This window comes from Thermobia domestica, chromosome 7 (assembly GCF_964235325.1).
Source record: "Thermobia domestica chromosome 7, izTheDome1.hap1.1, whole genome shotgun sequence".
Lineage (NCBI taxonomy): Eukaryota > Metazoa > Arthropoda > Insecta > Zygentoma > Lepismatidae > Thermobia > Thermobia domestica.
The window spans coordinates 39,269,566-39,287,533 of NC_137460.1; the positions used below are offsets into that span (position 1 = coordinate 39,269,566).

Below are 17,968 nucleotides of genomic sequence, written 5' to 3' on the forward strand. Positions count from 1 at the left end.
TGGAAGATCATCAACTGCAACAGACTACACCTCTGAGATTATTGTAAATGACATTTTGAGAGAGGATCGACGAAAAACATGTAAGGAAATTGCATATGAGGCAAGAGTGTCTCTCACTTCAGTTTACAGAGTCATTACTGAAAGTAAATGATGAGAAAAATCCTTGTCAGATGGGTTCCGTATGACCTGAGTGAAGAGCAGAAACCTGAGTAAAGAGCAGAAAGCATGTGGTGAAAGAATCGCAGAAGAAATGCTTCAACGTTATCGAACAGGATAAGATCAGTTTCTAGGAACGATTGTTGCAATTGATGAAACCTGGATACGAGATTTTGAACCTGGATACAATTGAAACTTCCAATGAAGTGACCCGAGAGATCAGACAGCTCAACAATGAAGGAGTCCTATCCGGAATACAGAATTTACCAAAACATTGGGAAGCTGTCATAAGCAAGAATGAAGATTATATTGAAAGCCTGTAAAGGTATTTTGTACAATAAATTATTTACTTCCATAATATCTTTCAGTGTGCAGAACTTTTGAAATGAACGAATTTACGTTGCAAGGTGTATGTACGTATCTATTATAGAAGAAAACGATAAATAATTGGAGACACTAGGAACCTAGTCAGTTTACAGTCTCCTACCAAATGTAGTAATGCTTTGTTAAGTGTTGTATACCTACGCCATTTATTTTATTTACTTTTTAAGCACTGCAATTTGTGGGGAATTATTTCTTGTTTTCTTTGAAATGAACTGGATTTTTTAAATGGTTTCATTTTACTAAATTTCCTTCACATTTCTCAAATGTCCTTTACTCTGTGAACATTAAATTTTCATATATTTTTAATACTTAATCATCAAATTTAACTAGTACAGTGAAACCTCCCTTAACGGAAACCTCTATAATACGGACACATTTTTTTGTTCCGGCAAAAATATATGTTCCCTTGTGGAACAAAACCCTCTCTTTTACGGACACTCTCAGATACGGACGCGGACAGTCCTTTTTTTTTTTCTCCAGACGTTTCAATAACCTCTTCATAACGGACACGAATTATTCTCGGTTCTGCAATATATTATTCCTCACAAGCGTATCATGAGTCTAGACCTGGTGAACCATCAAACAGAACAGCTACAAGCTGAACTTTGAAATTCTTTTTTTCTGCAAGCAATAAACTGCTTTCTGGTGGAAATCCTAGAAAACCTTCAATACGCAATAACACTCATGCAGGGTCAATCATATGGCCAAGAATTCTATCCGAATTATCTTCCCTTCCCTAACAAATTTAGTCCTTTTGCCTCTGGGCCTTGCATCTTTCCCGACAATTTAATAGATAAGAAATCAAACATTGTTTGTTTTACAATAACATTTTCAACGAGCAATGTTTCTTTTCTTTTTTTTCTTTCTTTTTTTTTTTTTTTTTTTTAATCTCCTTAAAAACCAACTTTATATTGACCATTAACCTTCTTCAAAGTTTATCATAGAACTCCATACATCGCACGAGCATTATTTTCTATACAAGTAACGTATTAAGAATATCTCAAATAATATCCATACGTTACAAAACCTAATACATTCATTAAAGACTTCGATTAAAAATCTGATGAATAATTATTATAAATTCAAAATATCACAGACCTTCAAAGACTATTCTATATCCGTAATTAGTGCAATAATAAGCAAGTTAACGATAAGGTATACTAAATATTATCTTTAGATACTCAACCCCAAATTTAAAAAATATAACTTAAATTATGTTGCACTATACTTCTGAACGCACTAATACTGTAATATCAGATATTAATTACTCATTCATTATTTTAAGTAGCTACAGGGAATATTATATTTAGCCGGAAATACCAAATAGCAAGAATTTCGTTACAAGCTGGTAATCTAAATAAATTTAAATCCATCAATGTATAAAATTTAATTATAAGAGGATATTCTATAGGTAATCAAAATAAACTATCTAATTAATGAATAAAATTATCCATACAAGAGTACAATTTCGTTTAAATGACACACCGTGTGAAAATAGTGTGTTTGCAATCCTGCAATTAGTTAATTTTATGATCGAGAAAAAAAATACACTTATCTTTTTTTCCTAACTTGACGTTTTAATCTCATATTTTACAAAATATAAAAATATCTTTTCTCAGTCTGATTTCAGTACATGTTTATTTATTTATTTATTGTTTTTTTTTAATAATGATTCCATCTAAGTTTCATACGTTATACCATGTAAAGCAACATTTTTTTAGGAAAAGCAGCATTTAAAACTGAAATACACGAAGTGAATACTGTTAAAAATACAGAGGTTGTTCAGTCTACATTTGGCCAATTTCGACTTACCTAAAATCTAGAAGAATCCATGGTGCTAGGTCCGTAAGTGCTTGATGTGTTTCCCTTGGTTCCTAACAATAGCCCAACAGCGTAATTTTCACTGTAATAGGTTTCTCTGAAGAACTGGGAGGGGAATCTTGTCCCATTCCCTTTGCACTGCTTTCCAAAGTCCTTCCACAGTTGTCATACACCGTTTTCCCAAAGCCCGCTTCAGCAAACCAAGTCCACAATAGTCCATAGGACTTGTATCTGGAGATTTAACAGGTACCTCATTGAAAGGTATCACCTGTATACCACTCGCCTCCTCCATCTCTCTGTAGAATGCGAGGGATGATCGTGAGATATGTGATGAGGCCTTGTCCATGTGAATGCGCACCAGATTGGCGTCATTTCCGTACATTGTCGGAATCTCATGGAATCATTTAACACAACACTCACAACAATGGTCCTGTTTTGTGCGTTGCGCGGAAAAACAACTCCGTTCTCAGGAAGCCACTGCACAACACTGCAGGACGCCACGAGCCAGGTCGGTTGAGTCCATTTTGCCCGGGAGGGAAGGAACGAAATCGGCCAAACGTAGGCTGAACAACCTCTGTAGAGACTCAATCTCGATTTAGTAGTAATGAATGTGGTATGAATTAGTGCAGTTTGTTTCTGAGTAAGGGACTACTTACATTCAAGTGGTAAAAAAATATATACAATCAAGTATAACCGAGGATCAGGTAGTAGCTCCAATTGTCAGATATAAAGGCTGAGCAATAATGTGTAATTTAACAAATAATTTTACGGCAATGTTGATTTAAGAATAAAAGAAATGATCAACTGAGTTTTTTTTAATATATATAGAAAATTATCGTTTTCATGGCTGTCACTTTTTAGTTGGATGAAATTACACGAGTTTTGTGCGGAAACATTTCAGTGTTTAGAGCAAAGTAATTTAACCAATGCACTGTCCTCAGGGGCGGCGATTAGGGGAGCAGGAGGGGGCAGTTGCCCCTCACTTTTTGAAGTGACTCCTTAATGTATATAGTTTCATTTGCAAATGTAAAGTTTTTGTATGTATTACTGGTTCGTAGAAAAGAATGATGCCATATAATATTTGCCGTAGTACGTACTGGTTATTTGTCTTCCCGTGGAGTTAAGAAAGCTACAGGAATTGAGTTTTAATTGAAAATTCAAAGCAATTCCGTATTTCTTTACATGTTGTAGCTTATGTTTATAGTATTTACTGATTTTCATTTTCTAAGAGTAATAACATACATTTAATGGCATGTGTGGAATTAAAAATGTAAGTTGTTCATTAATCCCCAGTTTCAATATAACTTCTACAAAACAAGCCTCATCATTCATTGCTATGACTAGTATTATCCTTTCTATTTATTTGTTTTGCAAATTTGTTATTAAATAATCTGATCACACAATTTTCCAGACAGAATTTTAGGATGTCTATGGGCAAGGAATCAACTCTCTTCTTACACTTTCGTTGTTTAAGAGAGTATCTTCTTTCGTTACTCTTGTCTATTTAATAAAATATGAAATAGGATATACGGTATTTTAACTGAAAAAGATAGTATCCTATTAGTTATACAGGGTGTCTACTAAAATTCCAAAATAAAATTTCGTGACTTTTTCGTGACCTTTTCTTTACCAAACCATGCAATTTTGTAACATTGAGAGAGAGCAAATTTGGGGGTCGAATTTTCATGCACGCGATAGAAGCGTGCTTTGTTTGCAATTTTGTAGCGTCAAAAGCCGGCCACAGGTATTTTTGGTGGCGTATTTTGAAGTTTTACACAACAAAAATTTTCAGTCTGTACTTATTATCTGTACAGATTTTTTTTAAAAAAAATCGTGACCCAGAAGCTAAATTTCGTGACTTTTCTTGATTTTCATGACCGTTTTCTAATTTCGTGACTTTCGTGACCGATAGACACCCTGTTATACATCTTTCTTCAAACAAAGTATTAGAAACGAATAAGAAAACTAACAGTTATATAGAAATATTCAGATCATGTCTTGGCCCCCCACTTTTAACGTCCAATCGCCACCACTTAAATCCTATATGAAGTGTTTAGAGCAAAGTAATTTAACCAATGTAGTCCTGTATGATTAGATTTCTGGGCTCTCGGCATCTATTGCCACGTTAGCCATAACGTATGAAGGACGTGCCCCAGCGATCACACTATCTGAGGAAAGGAAGGAAGGAAGTGGTCTGGGATCTTATGTTAGGTACCATCCCGGCATAACATGTTATGCCTAGTGGGAAAGAGGAAAGCCCAGGAAAACCTCACTCAGGATGAAGTTACAGCTTCATGTGGGATCTGAACCACACAAGCTTCCATCGGGAATCGCACTCGGCTCTCCCGTGCCCAGCGAGAGTAAAATTATCGAAGATGATAGCATACAGAACTCGCGGCAAGACATTATCAGACTAGGTGAGAGAGATCACCAAGTATGAAAGAGAATGGTCACAACGAAATGAAATGAAACGAAATCTTTAAGTTTAACGTCCCACGGTTATGCTGGTTAGGCTAAAGGAGACGGTGATAATGAGAAATGAGTGAAATGAAGAAAGTGGGAGAACGGGAGGAAACGGGAGAACTCCGAGAAAACCCACGAGCACGGTGTTTGTCCACCACAAAGTCCACACGGCGCGAGCTGGGATCGAACCAGGGATCCCAAGCACGGTCACAACGAACCATACAGCTGAATGCAGTGGCTGGCAAACTCATCAGCATAGAACCTGTATCCTTAATCACAGTCCAAAGAGAGACGCATTAGCCGAATATCAGCAGTCAGGCTGCGATTTGGAAACCTCTGATTTCCACCTTTAACGCTATAGTGTAAAAACCCGAGTACACAAAACCTGCGGATACCAATGATTGGAAGGAAGTAATATAGTCCTATGAGTTATCTTTCTCCTTGCTTACAACAATAGGTCTGGTTTATGTGCGGCAGACGCATAGTGAACCATATCGCATAGAAACGTGTCCGGGCTCCGTATTATCTACTTAAACATGTCGACGGCTCTGTGCTAATATGGGCCACAATTTCATGGTATTACGTTGGTTATATTCTTCTGCGACGAATACAAGTAGTACTATAATCTAAATGTATTCCAACGCCGTAGTAAACGTTTTAAGGTATACACCTATCTACATTATGTATATATGCGTCCCTTTATTATGTATTTGTTCATTGATATACTACAACATACCAATCCAAAGCAACCTCGCAGCAAAATGGAACGTTTTCGACTTCAGTGTGTGTTTATATCCCCAATGAGAGTATATCATATTAAGGTACTGAATAATACTAACGCCCAAGCCGGACTGGGATATCACTTTCCGTAGATCAGCAAAGTCAAGCAATACCGGGTCTGGTCAGAGGAAAGATAAGTGACTATTCGTACTTACTAGATGGTGGTCCCTGGCTCGAACCCAGGTCACTCCAAGTGAACTGTGGCGGACAAATGCCCTATGTGTAGGTTTTCTTGGGGTCCTCCCGTTTCTTCCCACTTTTTTACATTCTTTAGGATTCGCAGCATAATCGTGGAACGTAAAACTGAAGAATCTGAAGTTGTCACTGCAGTGCCTACTACAGGTTGTGAGGGCAACTGGCGAGCTACTTGAAAGAAGTAGTAAATTCTGATGTACGAAGTCAGTATTAATGGCAAGGAGACCGGCTGCTGCCCACACGTCACCCTATACGGATAAGTGCCACAAACCGGTGCTCCAAAAGTTTAGCCGCCACATGTAACGAAACCATCAGCATTTTTTAATTTTATTTCATTTCTGGAAACAAATGACCGAAGAAAATATGATACTCCGTTGATGTTTATTTGGATATTCTTTATATTCTTATGCAACACCTAAGTTATGAAGGGCAAACTTCACTTTCTACGAAGCTGAGAATCATACCCAGACTTGAATCTGGGGCAAATTTGGATGCCCAGATCAAAAAGCACGATCATTATACATATAACAGATCTTTCTCAACATCTATTTGGCTTCTACGAGCCTGGATTATACAAAATATTCAGCGTTCTTACTAATGTAAGTTGGTCGGATGGAGTTTCTGGGTTGGTACGTACGAATTTAAATTCTAACCAATGAGCAAAACTGTACGACTTTAAGCAGAAAAAATTACAAATAACAAAATTACTTACTATGTAACTACCGGTATCAAGAATCCTGTCTTGTATTGTGAATTCTGAAGAATTTTCGATAATATAGGTTAGCATTTCTCAACTCTTTCCAACTGAAATCTACTTTTACTAGTTAAAATGTTTTATGGACCACAATACTCTTGTCGCTTTGAAAGCTCCTTTATCATTTTTTAAATATCTTTTGACCATATAAATTACATATTTTAAAGCAACATTAATTAAGACTCTCTTAATTTTAAATTGATTAGGATTATGGTTAGGAATTAAATTTCTGGGCTTTCAGCATTTAAGGGCATATTAGACCATCAAGTATGAGGGATGACGTCCCTCGACGATCACACTATCCCAGGAAAGGAAAGGAAGGAAGAAAGGATTGGGGAGGGAAGCAGGCGGCCTGGGATCTGTGTTACTTACCATCCCGACATCTGCCTCGTGTGAATGAGGAAAATGCAAGAAAACCTCACTCAGGATGGCTTGCCTGAACAAGTTTTACACTTTTTCGACCGAGCGCCCCCAGGGAATCGGACCCGGAACCGTTCGCATCAAAGGCGAAAGCGTTAGCGAGTACACCACGCGGGGCCACAATTTTAAATTGGTATCTAAAGAAGAAAATACATATTCAACTTCTCGTAATTAATGATTACTACTAAGAATGTTAGTGTGTCGTGACAATTTCGTGCAACAGGGATCAGGAAATCTGTGGGAACTGACATGAGTTGCACAATGAGCTGCCATCTCTCGTGACAGAAGACTTTGTGAACCTAGTACGGCAGCGCACTCTGGAGAACCATCGGCAACTGTACTCAGCAACTGTTCCTACAGATTCCCCGATCCCTGTTGCACGAAACTGTCATACCACACGTAAGTTTCAAGAAATTGTGTGCCAGGTGGGTGCCGAAGCAACTGACACTGATTCCACTTTACAGGCGGCTGGCTTTTACATCGAAATATAAATGTTGATCCGCATCGAAAGTGAAAATTACTCATTTGTGTGCATGTGCAGAACAAAGCACTATCTGTACAAACTAATATGAGAATTATCTTTTGCGTGTTGTCTCACGGTCGGAAATATATCACGCCACTTGTCTTTGTCTTGAAAGGATCAAAGCCCGCTTCTGATTGGGCAGTGCATCTTGAATAACCAATCGCAAGCTTTTTTTTTTTCTATTGAGCACGCTACTCAACTGTCAATTGTCTGAACTCTTTGTGCGACGATCTGGAAGCGGAGAGGTTATGAAAACGTGAAGTGCTCCCAATTGTAAGAAATCTACTATGATATAAATGCTTGGTATAGTAACAGGAAACTAAGAAGGTGATACTTCCATTATGACTACTACAAGAGGAATTCAAAATCAACGCGTTCTGAGATGAAGGGTAAGGGGAAAAAAGAAGGAATGTCACAAAACTGCATTTACGAGAAAACGGCGTTTTAATATTGAAAACCACGTAAAAAGAATAGGGTTAGTTACATCTTTTGCACCTTTTTACATGGACATTTTTACATCTACGCATGCATGGCATATACAGTCTAATAGTACCAAGAGTCACCAACAGATAGGTCAAAGCACCCGAAAAACCTCACACATGGACATTCCTTGTTTTTTCCCCTTACCCTTCAGATATAGATTCATTATGAAAAGCTGAAGTGATGAAACACTGACAGTTGATGCTTGAGTTGGCGATCACCGTAATGTACAGTTAAAAAATAAATAAATAAATAAATAAACACAAAATTAATAAAGCGCATAGTTAGAGCCACAAGGTGAATAAATCAATCCTATGTGTATTAATAGTTGTTAGTAATTGATTGAAAAAAAAAAAAAGCGACTGAAAGTTGTATTTTATAGATTAATAGGATTCTTTTTTAAATACATGTAATTTTTTTAGTGAGGTATATCTTTAAAATCTTACTACTCGAATTCATCACAAAATTGTAAAAAGAACATGTAGTTCTTTTTTTGGTAAGTTTCTGCAAATATGATATTCCAACGTGTCCACGATGGCAATCACCTAGGTTGTATCTGTGAAAATAAATGTTTAACGTCATTGTGTCTTCTTTGTGTTTATCGCCCTAAGAAAACTTACTTTCTGGACGCGTATCGTAAGAGGATCACGTGTGGTTTGCGGATCATAGTTGGAGAAACGTTAGTTTAGGTTGTCATCTTCCTTCGAGCTATTTAGGTAAGGAGGTGTACACAACACTTGATATAGAAAATTACACAGTATATAAGAATGTATCCTTTATGCAAAATCATAAAATGTACTTACTGTGATTTACATGATTACGCGTTGGAGGAAGAATCCACTTCTCACCATACAGATCTTCAACTATACATAATCCCATAGACTCGAAGTGATTGGCAAAATCGCCTAAAGAATGAAATCCCAGTTCCTCAACTGGTAGTGTAACATGGAACTTGTCTTTATATTTATTATCCAAGTCTCTTACCGGAAACCCTTCTGAATGTTTGAACAATAGTTCTCTCATATGCTGCTGAAGATACTTTGGTATATGCTTTTCATTCCTTCTAAGCCTAGGAGGAATCTCATTAGGATATGGTGTATATCGAGAGTATGGCATCTCTCCAGCATATAATGATCTCTGTCCATAGCCCACAGCATTATTAAACGAATTATACGGGTTCGGTACATATGCCCTGGTAGAAGAAAACGGTGACATCAAAGACGGAATCACGCTTTCATTCACAAGCGACGCCGCTCTCCGCACTTGTTTGTAGGGAGGGATTTTCCCAGATTTTTGTTTCAAAACAAGCTTTTCGATGTGGGCAATGTTCTTTTCAACAATCGGTGAAACGACAAATCTATTAGTTCGCGGGTTTTTAGTCACTGTTACCGTATCCGTAATCGACTTCAAAAATTCAAATAAAGATACATAACCAAATTTCCTGAAAGGAATGTCCCGTCCTTCTGTCAGCTTGAAATCCCTTCGCAGGTCCTCTATTGTCATCTCAGTTTTTGTGGAGACCAGTAATCCCCTTATTACCTGTTTAAGAAGTTCCAACTCTTTTGGATCTATATCCATTCTGCATCTGGAACAAAAAAAAACAACAAAATGAGCACAAAATGTCATTCAAATAAGATCGTACAAGGATTATATGTGAACTCTCTTAAATTCTTAACAGATTCCCGTAGTATGTTCGTAAAAGAATGCCTCTTCACATAGGAAAACATTTGAAGTCTAACAGCAACTAAGAAGAAAGCAAATGGAGTAAATGGCCTAGATGAAGGATATCTCCTAATATACAGGGTATTTCAAATTAATGTATACATTTTTTTTTTAAAGAACATATCGCTAATCAAAGCAGTTATACCTATACAATTTATGTGATGTATAAAGATAACCAAGAAAGTTCTGTCACTTTTTGTGGAGATCTGTGTTCAATTGGCCCCCACACCGTGAGTTGAATGCGAATAGAGATAAGACGAAGATCAGTTGTCGGTATGGGTCAGAGCCCTGCAAACCCAGGCCCGGCCGGATCTGTATTCTATGCCCGACTCGACCCGACCAGGCCCGGCCTAAATTTCGAGCCGCGCGGAGAACGGGCCGGACCCTAAACTGGAAGGGCAAAAACGGGCCGGACATAACCGGCCTGAGAACAACCAAGTCTGATAAGTCAAGTCAATCCTTTAATATGCAATGGAAAATAAGAAATGTGTCGTCATACATTGCAATGTCTATTTGTCCTTCTTGAATGGGAAAATCGTGTGAAAAGTTACCCAAGGTGTGCTTTCTATATCCCTATTCTGTCCGTCTATTTGTTATCTGTGTTTGTTCTGTCCAGTCATGTTTATTATATAATACAGCTCATGGTCGTAAAAGTCTTATACTACACTCATTAGTGCGTTATAAGTAACAGAAAAGATATGTAAAACTGCTACACCGTATGTAATACTAATATTACAACTATTACTGTAAATACTATTATTGCCATTACGATTACGAATGCTAGTGCTAATTCCACTATTGATGCCATTATTATTATTATTATTACTCATTACTATACTGATACGACAGCGAATACCACTATTGCTATTACCAGTAATACGAAAACAGAAGAATGAAAATGAAATCTTTGAGTTTTACGACCCACAGTTATGCCGGCTAGGCTAAAGACGGTGATGATGAGAAATAAATAAAATGGCGGAATGAATAAAGTGGGAGGAAACGGGAGAATCCCGAGAAAAACCACGTACACGGTGTTCGTCCACCACAAACTTCACTTGGCGCGAGCTGGGATCGAACCAGGGACCTCATGCACCAGAGGTGAACGCTCAACCACTGAACCACCGTTCCAGGAACACCTAATCGACCTCGGCGTCTTGGTGATTTATTTTATCATATTTGTAGCATCATACTATAAACAATACAGGAACATGTAACACCATTTGGTATTTGCCTTGCTAATTGAACATTACTACAAGTTGCGCTGATCTTATGAACACGCCAGTTCACGGTTTCGGCCTCCGTGGTCTAATGGTAGCGTACCAAATTCTACTTAGTACGTCAAGTACTTGACTTTATCATACGTTCTTTAGGTAACTACGGCTCAGGTCGTATGGATGACGATGGGATGAATTGGTAGAATGAAAACAGCGGGAGGAAACGGGACCACCCCGAAAAATCCTACACACACAGTGTTTGTTTGCTACAAAGCTCACATCGCACGAGCAGGGATTGATCCGACCACCTCTAGCACCAGATGTGAGTGATTTTTTCTACTAAGTCACCGCTGTCCCTCAGGGGACGCGGTGGCTCAGTGGTAGAGCGTTCCCGGGTTCGATCCCAGCCCCCGCCAAGTGAACTTTGTGGTGGACAAACACCGTGTTCGTGGGTTTCTCGGGGTTCTCCCGTTTCCTCCCACTTTCTTCATTCCACCATTTCACTCATCTCTCATCATCACCGTCTCCTTTAGCCTAACCGGCATAAGCGTGGGACGTAAAACTCAAAGATTTCATTTTACCGTTGTCCCTCGTAGATCAAGCACAGGTTCACATTCTACGCAGATCGGCCATAATAATTAGCATTAATTTCTCCATTTTTTTCTGTACTTAAAAGGTAAATTCTGTACCACCAGACATGTCAATTCTTACGCGAATTCGTAGCAGTTGTAGTAGTATTAGCAGTGGTCGTAGTAGTAATAGCAGAAGTAGTAGTAGTAGTAGTACTACAGTAATTTACAGCCTTGAATAAAGAATCAGTTCCCAAACGTATTACTATTAACATAGGCTGACAACATTAGTTTCTGATCAGTCTTTCACAAAGTTCGGGCAGAGACGGCCAGATCGGAAATACGTGTGCCCGATTCGGCCCTATAGCATTTGTGTCCGACTCGGAATGTGCCAGGCCCGGTCCAGCTTGATATTACTTGAAACGGGCAGGGACGGGTCGGGTAATCCGCCGGGCCAAACGGGCGCGCCCGGCCCGTGCAGGGCTTCCGTCTGGGTATATCCAACATACTACCTGGTTGTGGCACTTCAGTTACATCGTAAACAAGCGTACAGAGTTAACATGGGACCTCCACAGAGCGTCATAAAGGCATGTATGCTGTACGAATTCAAACTGGGATCAAACGCCGCTGCAGCAGGGCGGAAGATATGCCGGGCCTATGGTGAGGGTGTCGTGACTACGCGGTCAGTGTAGCGGTGGTTTAACAAGTTTAAGGACGGTGACGAAGTACTCGAAGATGCACCACGTGCCAGAACACCAACACATGTACAAAATGAAGATCTTCAGGCAGCAATTGAGGCGAACACTGGCCAGACATGTGAAGGACTGGGACTACAATTCAATGTGAATGGAGAACCCATTCGGCAGTACCTCCATCAACTTGGGAAGCACTACAAGTTTGATCGATAGGTCCCACACGATTTGACTCGGGCCAGGAAACGCAAACAGATACCTGTGTGTCTTTACAGTCTCTCTGAGGAAGGAGCTCTTTCTGGACAAGGTGCTGACATGTGATGAGAAGCGGATCCTGTACGAAGCTCCACGGCGCTGTGATCATTGGTTAGCATCCCATGAACCGGTTCCGAAACGGCCGAAACCAGCACTGTACCAGAAGAAAGTCCTCCTGTGTGTTTGGTAGACTGCTCGCGGCATCGTGCATCGGGAACTGCTACACGCTGGTCAGAGCATAAATGTAACTGTGCACTGTAAGCAATTGAGTCGTGTTCAAGAAAAACTCAAAACTCTGAATCGCAAAGGGGTCCTCCTGTTACAGGACAACGCTAAGCCCCACGGGGCTAGGATGACCCGGGACACCATTCTACGCCTTAGATAGGAAACACTATTGCATCGATTATACTCCCCAGACATTGCACCGTCCGATTATCACCTGTTAGATTCTTTGACAATCACCTTAGAGGATGCCTGTTCAAATCTCTAGTAGAGGTGCAAAATGCACTTGATACCTTCTTCGCTACATGGCCCCCGAAGTTCTACCACGATGGAATCCATGGCCTTCCAGAACGTTGGTAGGAGGTCGTCGGTGTTGACGGTTACTATTTTTGATCTTCCAGATACGTCTTAGGTGACATATCGATGTTCGAAGGTGGTGAGTGAAAAAGCGACAGAGCTTTCTTGATTACCTTTATACTTGCACGCAATTGTAATTCCTAAAAATACCTTGTACTTCCTGGCTTCCACGTTGTTTTTTTCTAGCGACTGAGTAATAAAGATATCAAATAGACTATATACTGGTCCGGTTACCCAGGAGCAGACGTTGACTCAGACCATAATTTAGTTTTGATGGAGAGCGAACTCCGACTAAAGAGGAAACGAGTGGTAGCACCAAACAAGAGATGGAACACAATCAAGCTAAGAAGAGATGAAAACATGAAAAGGAAATTTGCAAATGCGACAGACAAAGAGACGTCTACGGTAGCTTTAGCAGGTGATGACATCGACTCGAAATGGGAAGCCATGAAAGCAGGGATTACAAAAACTGCCGACGAGCACATAGGAAGAGAAACGAGAACCTAATCTAAATCCTGGATAACAGCAGAAATATTGGAAATGATGGAGCAAAGAAAACAGTTCAAGGTAACAAACAAAGAAGAGGAATACAGAAGATGCAGAAATTACACCAAGAAAGAAGGCCAGAGAAAACTGGATTAACAATTTATGCAAAGAAATTGAGGAAAATATAGCCAAAGGCAATACACAAACGGCATATAGAAAGGTGAGAAAACAGTTCGGTGAGAAAAAGAAACGCACAGACATTATCATAGACAAGGACGGAACAATGCTAATAGAAGAGGAGCAGATAACAAGAAGATGGAAAGAATACATTGAAGAACACTACAAAGGAGACAGAGTGAACGAAGAAGAGATAGAGAAGGAAGAAGGCATCGATGAAAATGAATTAGGACCATCAATTTTACAGTGCAAATTTGACAATGTTTTGGAGAAAATGCAACATGGTAAAGCCCCAGGAATAGATCAAATACCAACGGAAGTGATTAACTATCTCGAAATAGCAACAAAGAAGAAACTATTTAATCTTATTAATGAAATGTACATCTCGGGAAAAATACCAAGAGACTTCGAAAAAAGTATATTGGTACCTATCCCGAAGAGGAAAGACGCACGAAAATGCGAAGAACACAGAACGTTAAGTTTGCTTTCCCATGCATCAAAAATACTGTGCAAAATTATCGCACAACGAATACAGGGGAAGATCGAAGAACGGTTATCAGAGGACCAGTTTGGTTTCAGGAGGAAAAGAGAAACAAGGGAAGCAATACTGAGTCTACGGTTGATCATGGAACAGCACATCAGAATAAACAAACCAACTGTGATAGCATTTGTAGATATAGAGAAAGCTTTTGACAATGTAGATTGGAATATCATGTTCAGAGCGTTGAAGAATCAGAAAGTGGATTACAGACAGAAGAATAATATACCAACTTTATAGGAACCAGACAGCTGTTATAGGAAGAGATCAGAAGAAAGCAAGAATAAGTCAAGGAGTGAGGCAAGGGTGTGGACTTTCACCTCTCCTGTATAAAGTCTTTATAGAAGAGGCTATGAAAGAATTCTTTGATAAAAATAAGAAACGCGTAAAAGTAAATGGTCAGGTTTTCAGCATAATAAGGTTTGCTGATGACATAGCATTGATAGCGGAGAACGATGAAGACATGCACGAAGCACTTTCAAACTTGAACGAACAAGTAGAAAAAACATGCGAACTGAAGAAAAATAAGAAGAAAACGAAAGTGATAAAGTGCACAAGAGCAGGACAGGAAGGGGCAAACGTATGACTAGATGGAGAGAAAATCGAAGACGTTAAGACATTCCCCTGTTTAAGAAGTATAATATCCTTGGAAAGGTTCCCTTTTACTTTCCTGATATTATTTTCCCTCTTGCTTTTATCCTTCGTGAACAAGGTTCTAGGGGAGCCGAAAGCTAGGAGGTACAAAATATTTTCTGGAATCACATCTGCATAAGTAAAAGGACTGTTAAAAATTCTTGAGATTGTTAGCACTTTATGTGCTGTAGCATACCGTGAGGACGTAAATGTTCAAAATGACCACCTTCAGCCAATGCATAATAGGCAACAACGCAGAACACAATGACACATAGATCGTATTGTATCTATGATATAGTATCAGGCCTGTTCAAATGTACTTTCTTAGGCCTTCCAGTGTTTATGATTTTTCGGCGTACATTGTGTTCTTTACAGTTCTCCAAAGAAAGTCGTCTGGGCGGAGACGAGGGGGTAAATCCGGAAATCCACGTGAGTACTTAATTCTATCAGTTTCACAGGAAATGTGTTATCGAAAGAATCCTTCACTCACATCGACTTGAAAGTGGAATGGAACCCCATCCTGATGAGGAAGTACCCATCTTCATCGTTAAAAAAAAAAAAAAAAAAAAATAGTCAGATATAAATGCCCTATTGTAAGCATAGAAATCAGATCTCGAAGTCCTAGAGGAGTCTGTACTGCATGAACATGAACAAAAAACCATAAAAATAAAATAACCTGTAGGAGTAAAGAAAATGTATTATTTCCGTTTATACTGACAGCCTACACTTCGTATAAGTTCTGCTCGTCACATGATTTACACGTTTTAATACTTCGCTCAACTACAGCTTGTTATATGGTTTCAATTTGTTAATATACACAATACTACATAAATTGCATACTACCTATCTGCTTTAATTAGAGGTTTATGTGCTGTTTTAACGAGTGTATATATTAATTTGAGACACCCTGTATAATGCCGTCCCGAAGTCAGGGGGAATGCGAGCAGGAGTAGCATTAATGATACGAATGATAAGACAGGTGGGGAATTTATCAATAAAAATATTGACAGTAAATATTACCGAACAAAACAAGGAATTGAAACTGATAATTAGAAACAGCATAAAAAAAAAAAAAAAAAAAACACTTTAGACATACAGTTCCTACCGTGAATATGATTTTGGTTATTTGAGGATATACAGGGTGTCTACTAAAATTCCAAAATGAAATTTCATGACTTTTTCGTGACCCTTTCTTTACCAAACCATAATATTTCATCACACACTCAAGAGCAAATTTGGGTGCGAATTAGGCCGAATTTTCATCCATTCGATAGAAGCGTGGTTTGCTTGCGATTTGATAGCGTCTAAAGTCGACCATAGACTTTTTTGGTGGTAAATTTTGACGTTTTATAGAACAAAATTTTCCAATCTGTGTTTACATTTGTACAGATAAAAAAAAATCGTGACCCAAAAGCTAAATTTCGTGACTTTCTGACCGTTTTCTGATTTCGTGACTTTTTCGTGATATTCGTGACTTTCGTGACCGATAGACACCCTGATATAGATAAAGCTAATTTTAAAAGCATAATAAAGCGTAAAAGTGTAATGATAATCATATCATCAGTATTCTGCTATTATTGGCAGGTCACTTGTAACAACTGACAAACTTTCATGATCCAACGTCTTCAGCTAACCCACCTATAACTTTCCTCTACGCCAGTTTTCACATACGACTTCTCAGTTTTGATATTGTCCATCAACTGTAGACTCGTTCATACCCTCTCTTTCCTGCCAGCACACCCTCTAACACGACCCTCATGATGAAGTTCCTTCTTAGCAAATGTCGCAATCAGTTTCTCTTCCTCTTCTAAGTTCTAAATAATATCTAAAATTGTTATTTTATCTCCCACCATTCTAATACCCTCTTATTCGTTTTCCGCCAAACCCAGCTAATTCCGCACCCACATTTCGATATCTTCTAGTCGTTTCTCATCATTTTTGCGTGATGTCTATGTTTCTGCCCCTCCACACGAAGCATTTTATGATCTTTTTCTTAACTCTTTATTGAAGGTTCTACGAAACAGACTTCACTTCCTCCTAAAGGCTTCTTTCGCCATTCCTATTCTTGCTTTTATTTCAAGTTTGCACTTCGTATTAACACTAATACTACCCAAGTACAGAAAACTAGTCATCTGTTCTATTTTCTCCTTCCTACTTCTATAGTTGACCGCTTCGTTCCAATCACCATGGCTTTTAGCTTTCTAATATTTATATTCATCCCATATTCTCCATTGCCCTTCCTCAACTTTTCTAACATTGCATTGATTTTCTTTTCTGATTCCGCAACAAGCGCCATACCATTTACAAACTGTATTCACCCAATCATTCTACCTCCTACCGAAATGCCGTCTTTATTATGTAGGCTCTTTGGGTTATATCAATAAAAATAAGTAACTACTCCTGAGAAGTCCTGCTCGAGAATCGGAGTAACTACACCTGGAGTAATCTCCTCCCTCAATTTCGTATCAATAAAAGAAACCACTACTCAGGTCTAGTCTGCTCCAGATTTATGAACGTTTACTCGCGCTTCCTCTGCACGTAGCACTGAGTCGTATCAATAAAAGAAGTAGTTACTCATTTCTCCCATCTGTTGGGCGGTCATTTCGTTGTGGGTAACTTCTGGCGCAGTATCCTTAACGCCATGGAAGGGATAAGTATCAACGACAGTTTCAATCAAAGTGCATTTGTGGATATTATAAAAGTTCCAGTGGTACTTTCAAAGTCACAGTTACCAGAAAGTAACGAAAGAAAGCCGAAGCTTTGAAGGCAATTACAGTGAAATGCAACAAAATATCAAATACATACTGAATATGAATACATACTACGACTGAGGCGCAAATCCAAAAGAGAATCTTTAATATTCGAGGGAGCATTTAAAAAAAAAAAAAAAAAATGAAAAAAAAACGGGAAACAAGAAAGTAATACTGAAACCACGGGAACGAACCTCTTGGAACTGATGGATGTTGGTTGGAATCCAGCAATATCAAGATTAGCACGACAAGTGCATATCACGTGTTGTCCAAGGTCTTGTCCAAGATTGTTTGGCTTTAAGAACGAAATCAGACACTTGGTCCCTTTGTTTCCTTTTTTAAATAGTCCAGCCAGTCACGTCGTAAAGCACGTCAAT

At 38.8% G+C, this 17,968-nt stretch overlaps 1 protein-coding gene across 5 annotated transcripts in view; it reads right to left on the reverse strand.

Annotated features, from left to right (window-relative positions):
* LOC145690016 (tudor domain-containing protein 5-like) overlaps positions 1-17,968 on the reverse strand; it is a 124,918-nt gene that overhangs the window by 92,958 nt on the left and 13,992 nt on the right. For all 5 annotated transcript variants that reach the window (XM_081764500.1, XM_081764496.1, XM_081764499.1 and 2 more), the window contains exon 3: positions 8,780-9,561. In XM_081764500.1, the coding sequence (XP_081620626.1) occupies positions 8,780-9,554 (775 nt within the window). In that variant the 5' untranslated portion in view covers positions 9,555-9,561. The remainder of the gene's footprint in view (positions 1-8,779; positions 9,562-17,968) is intronic.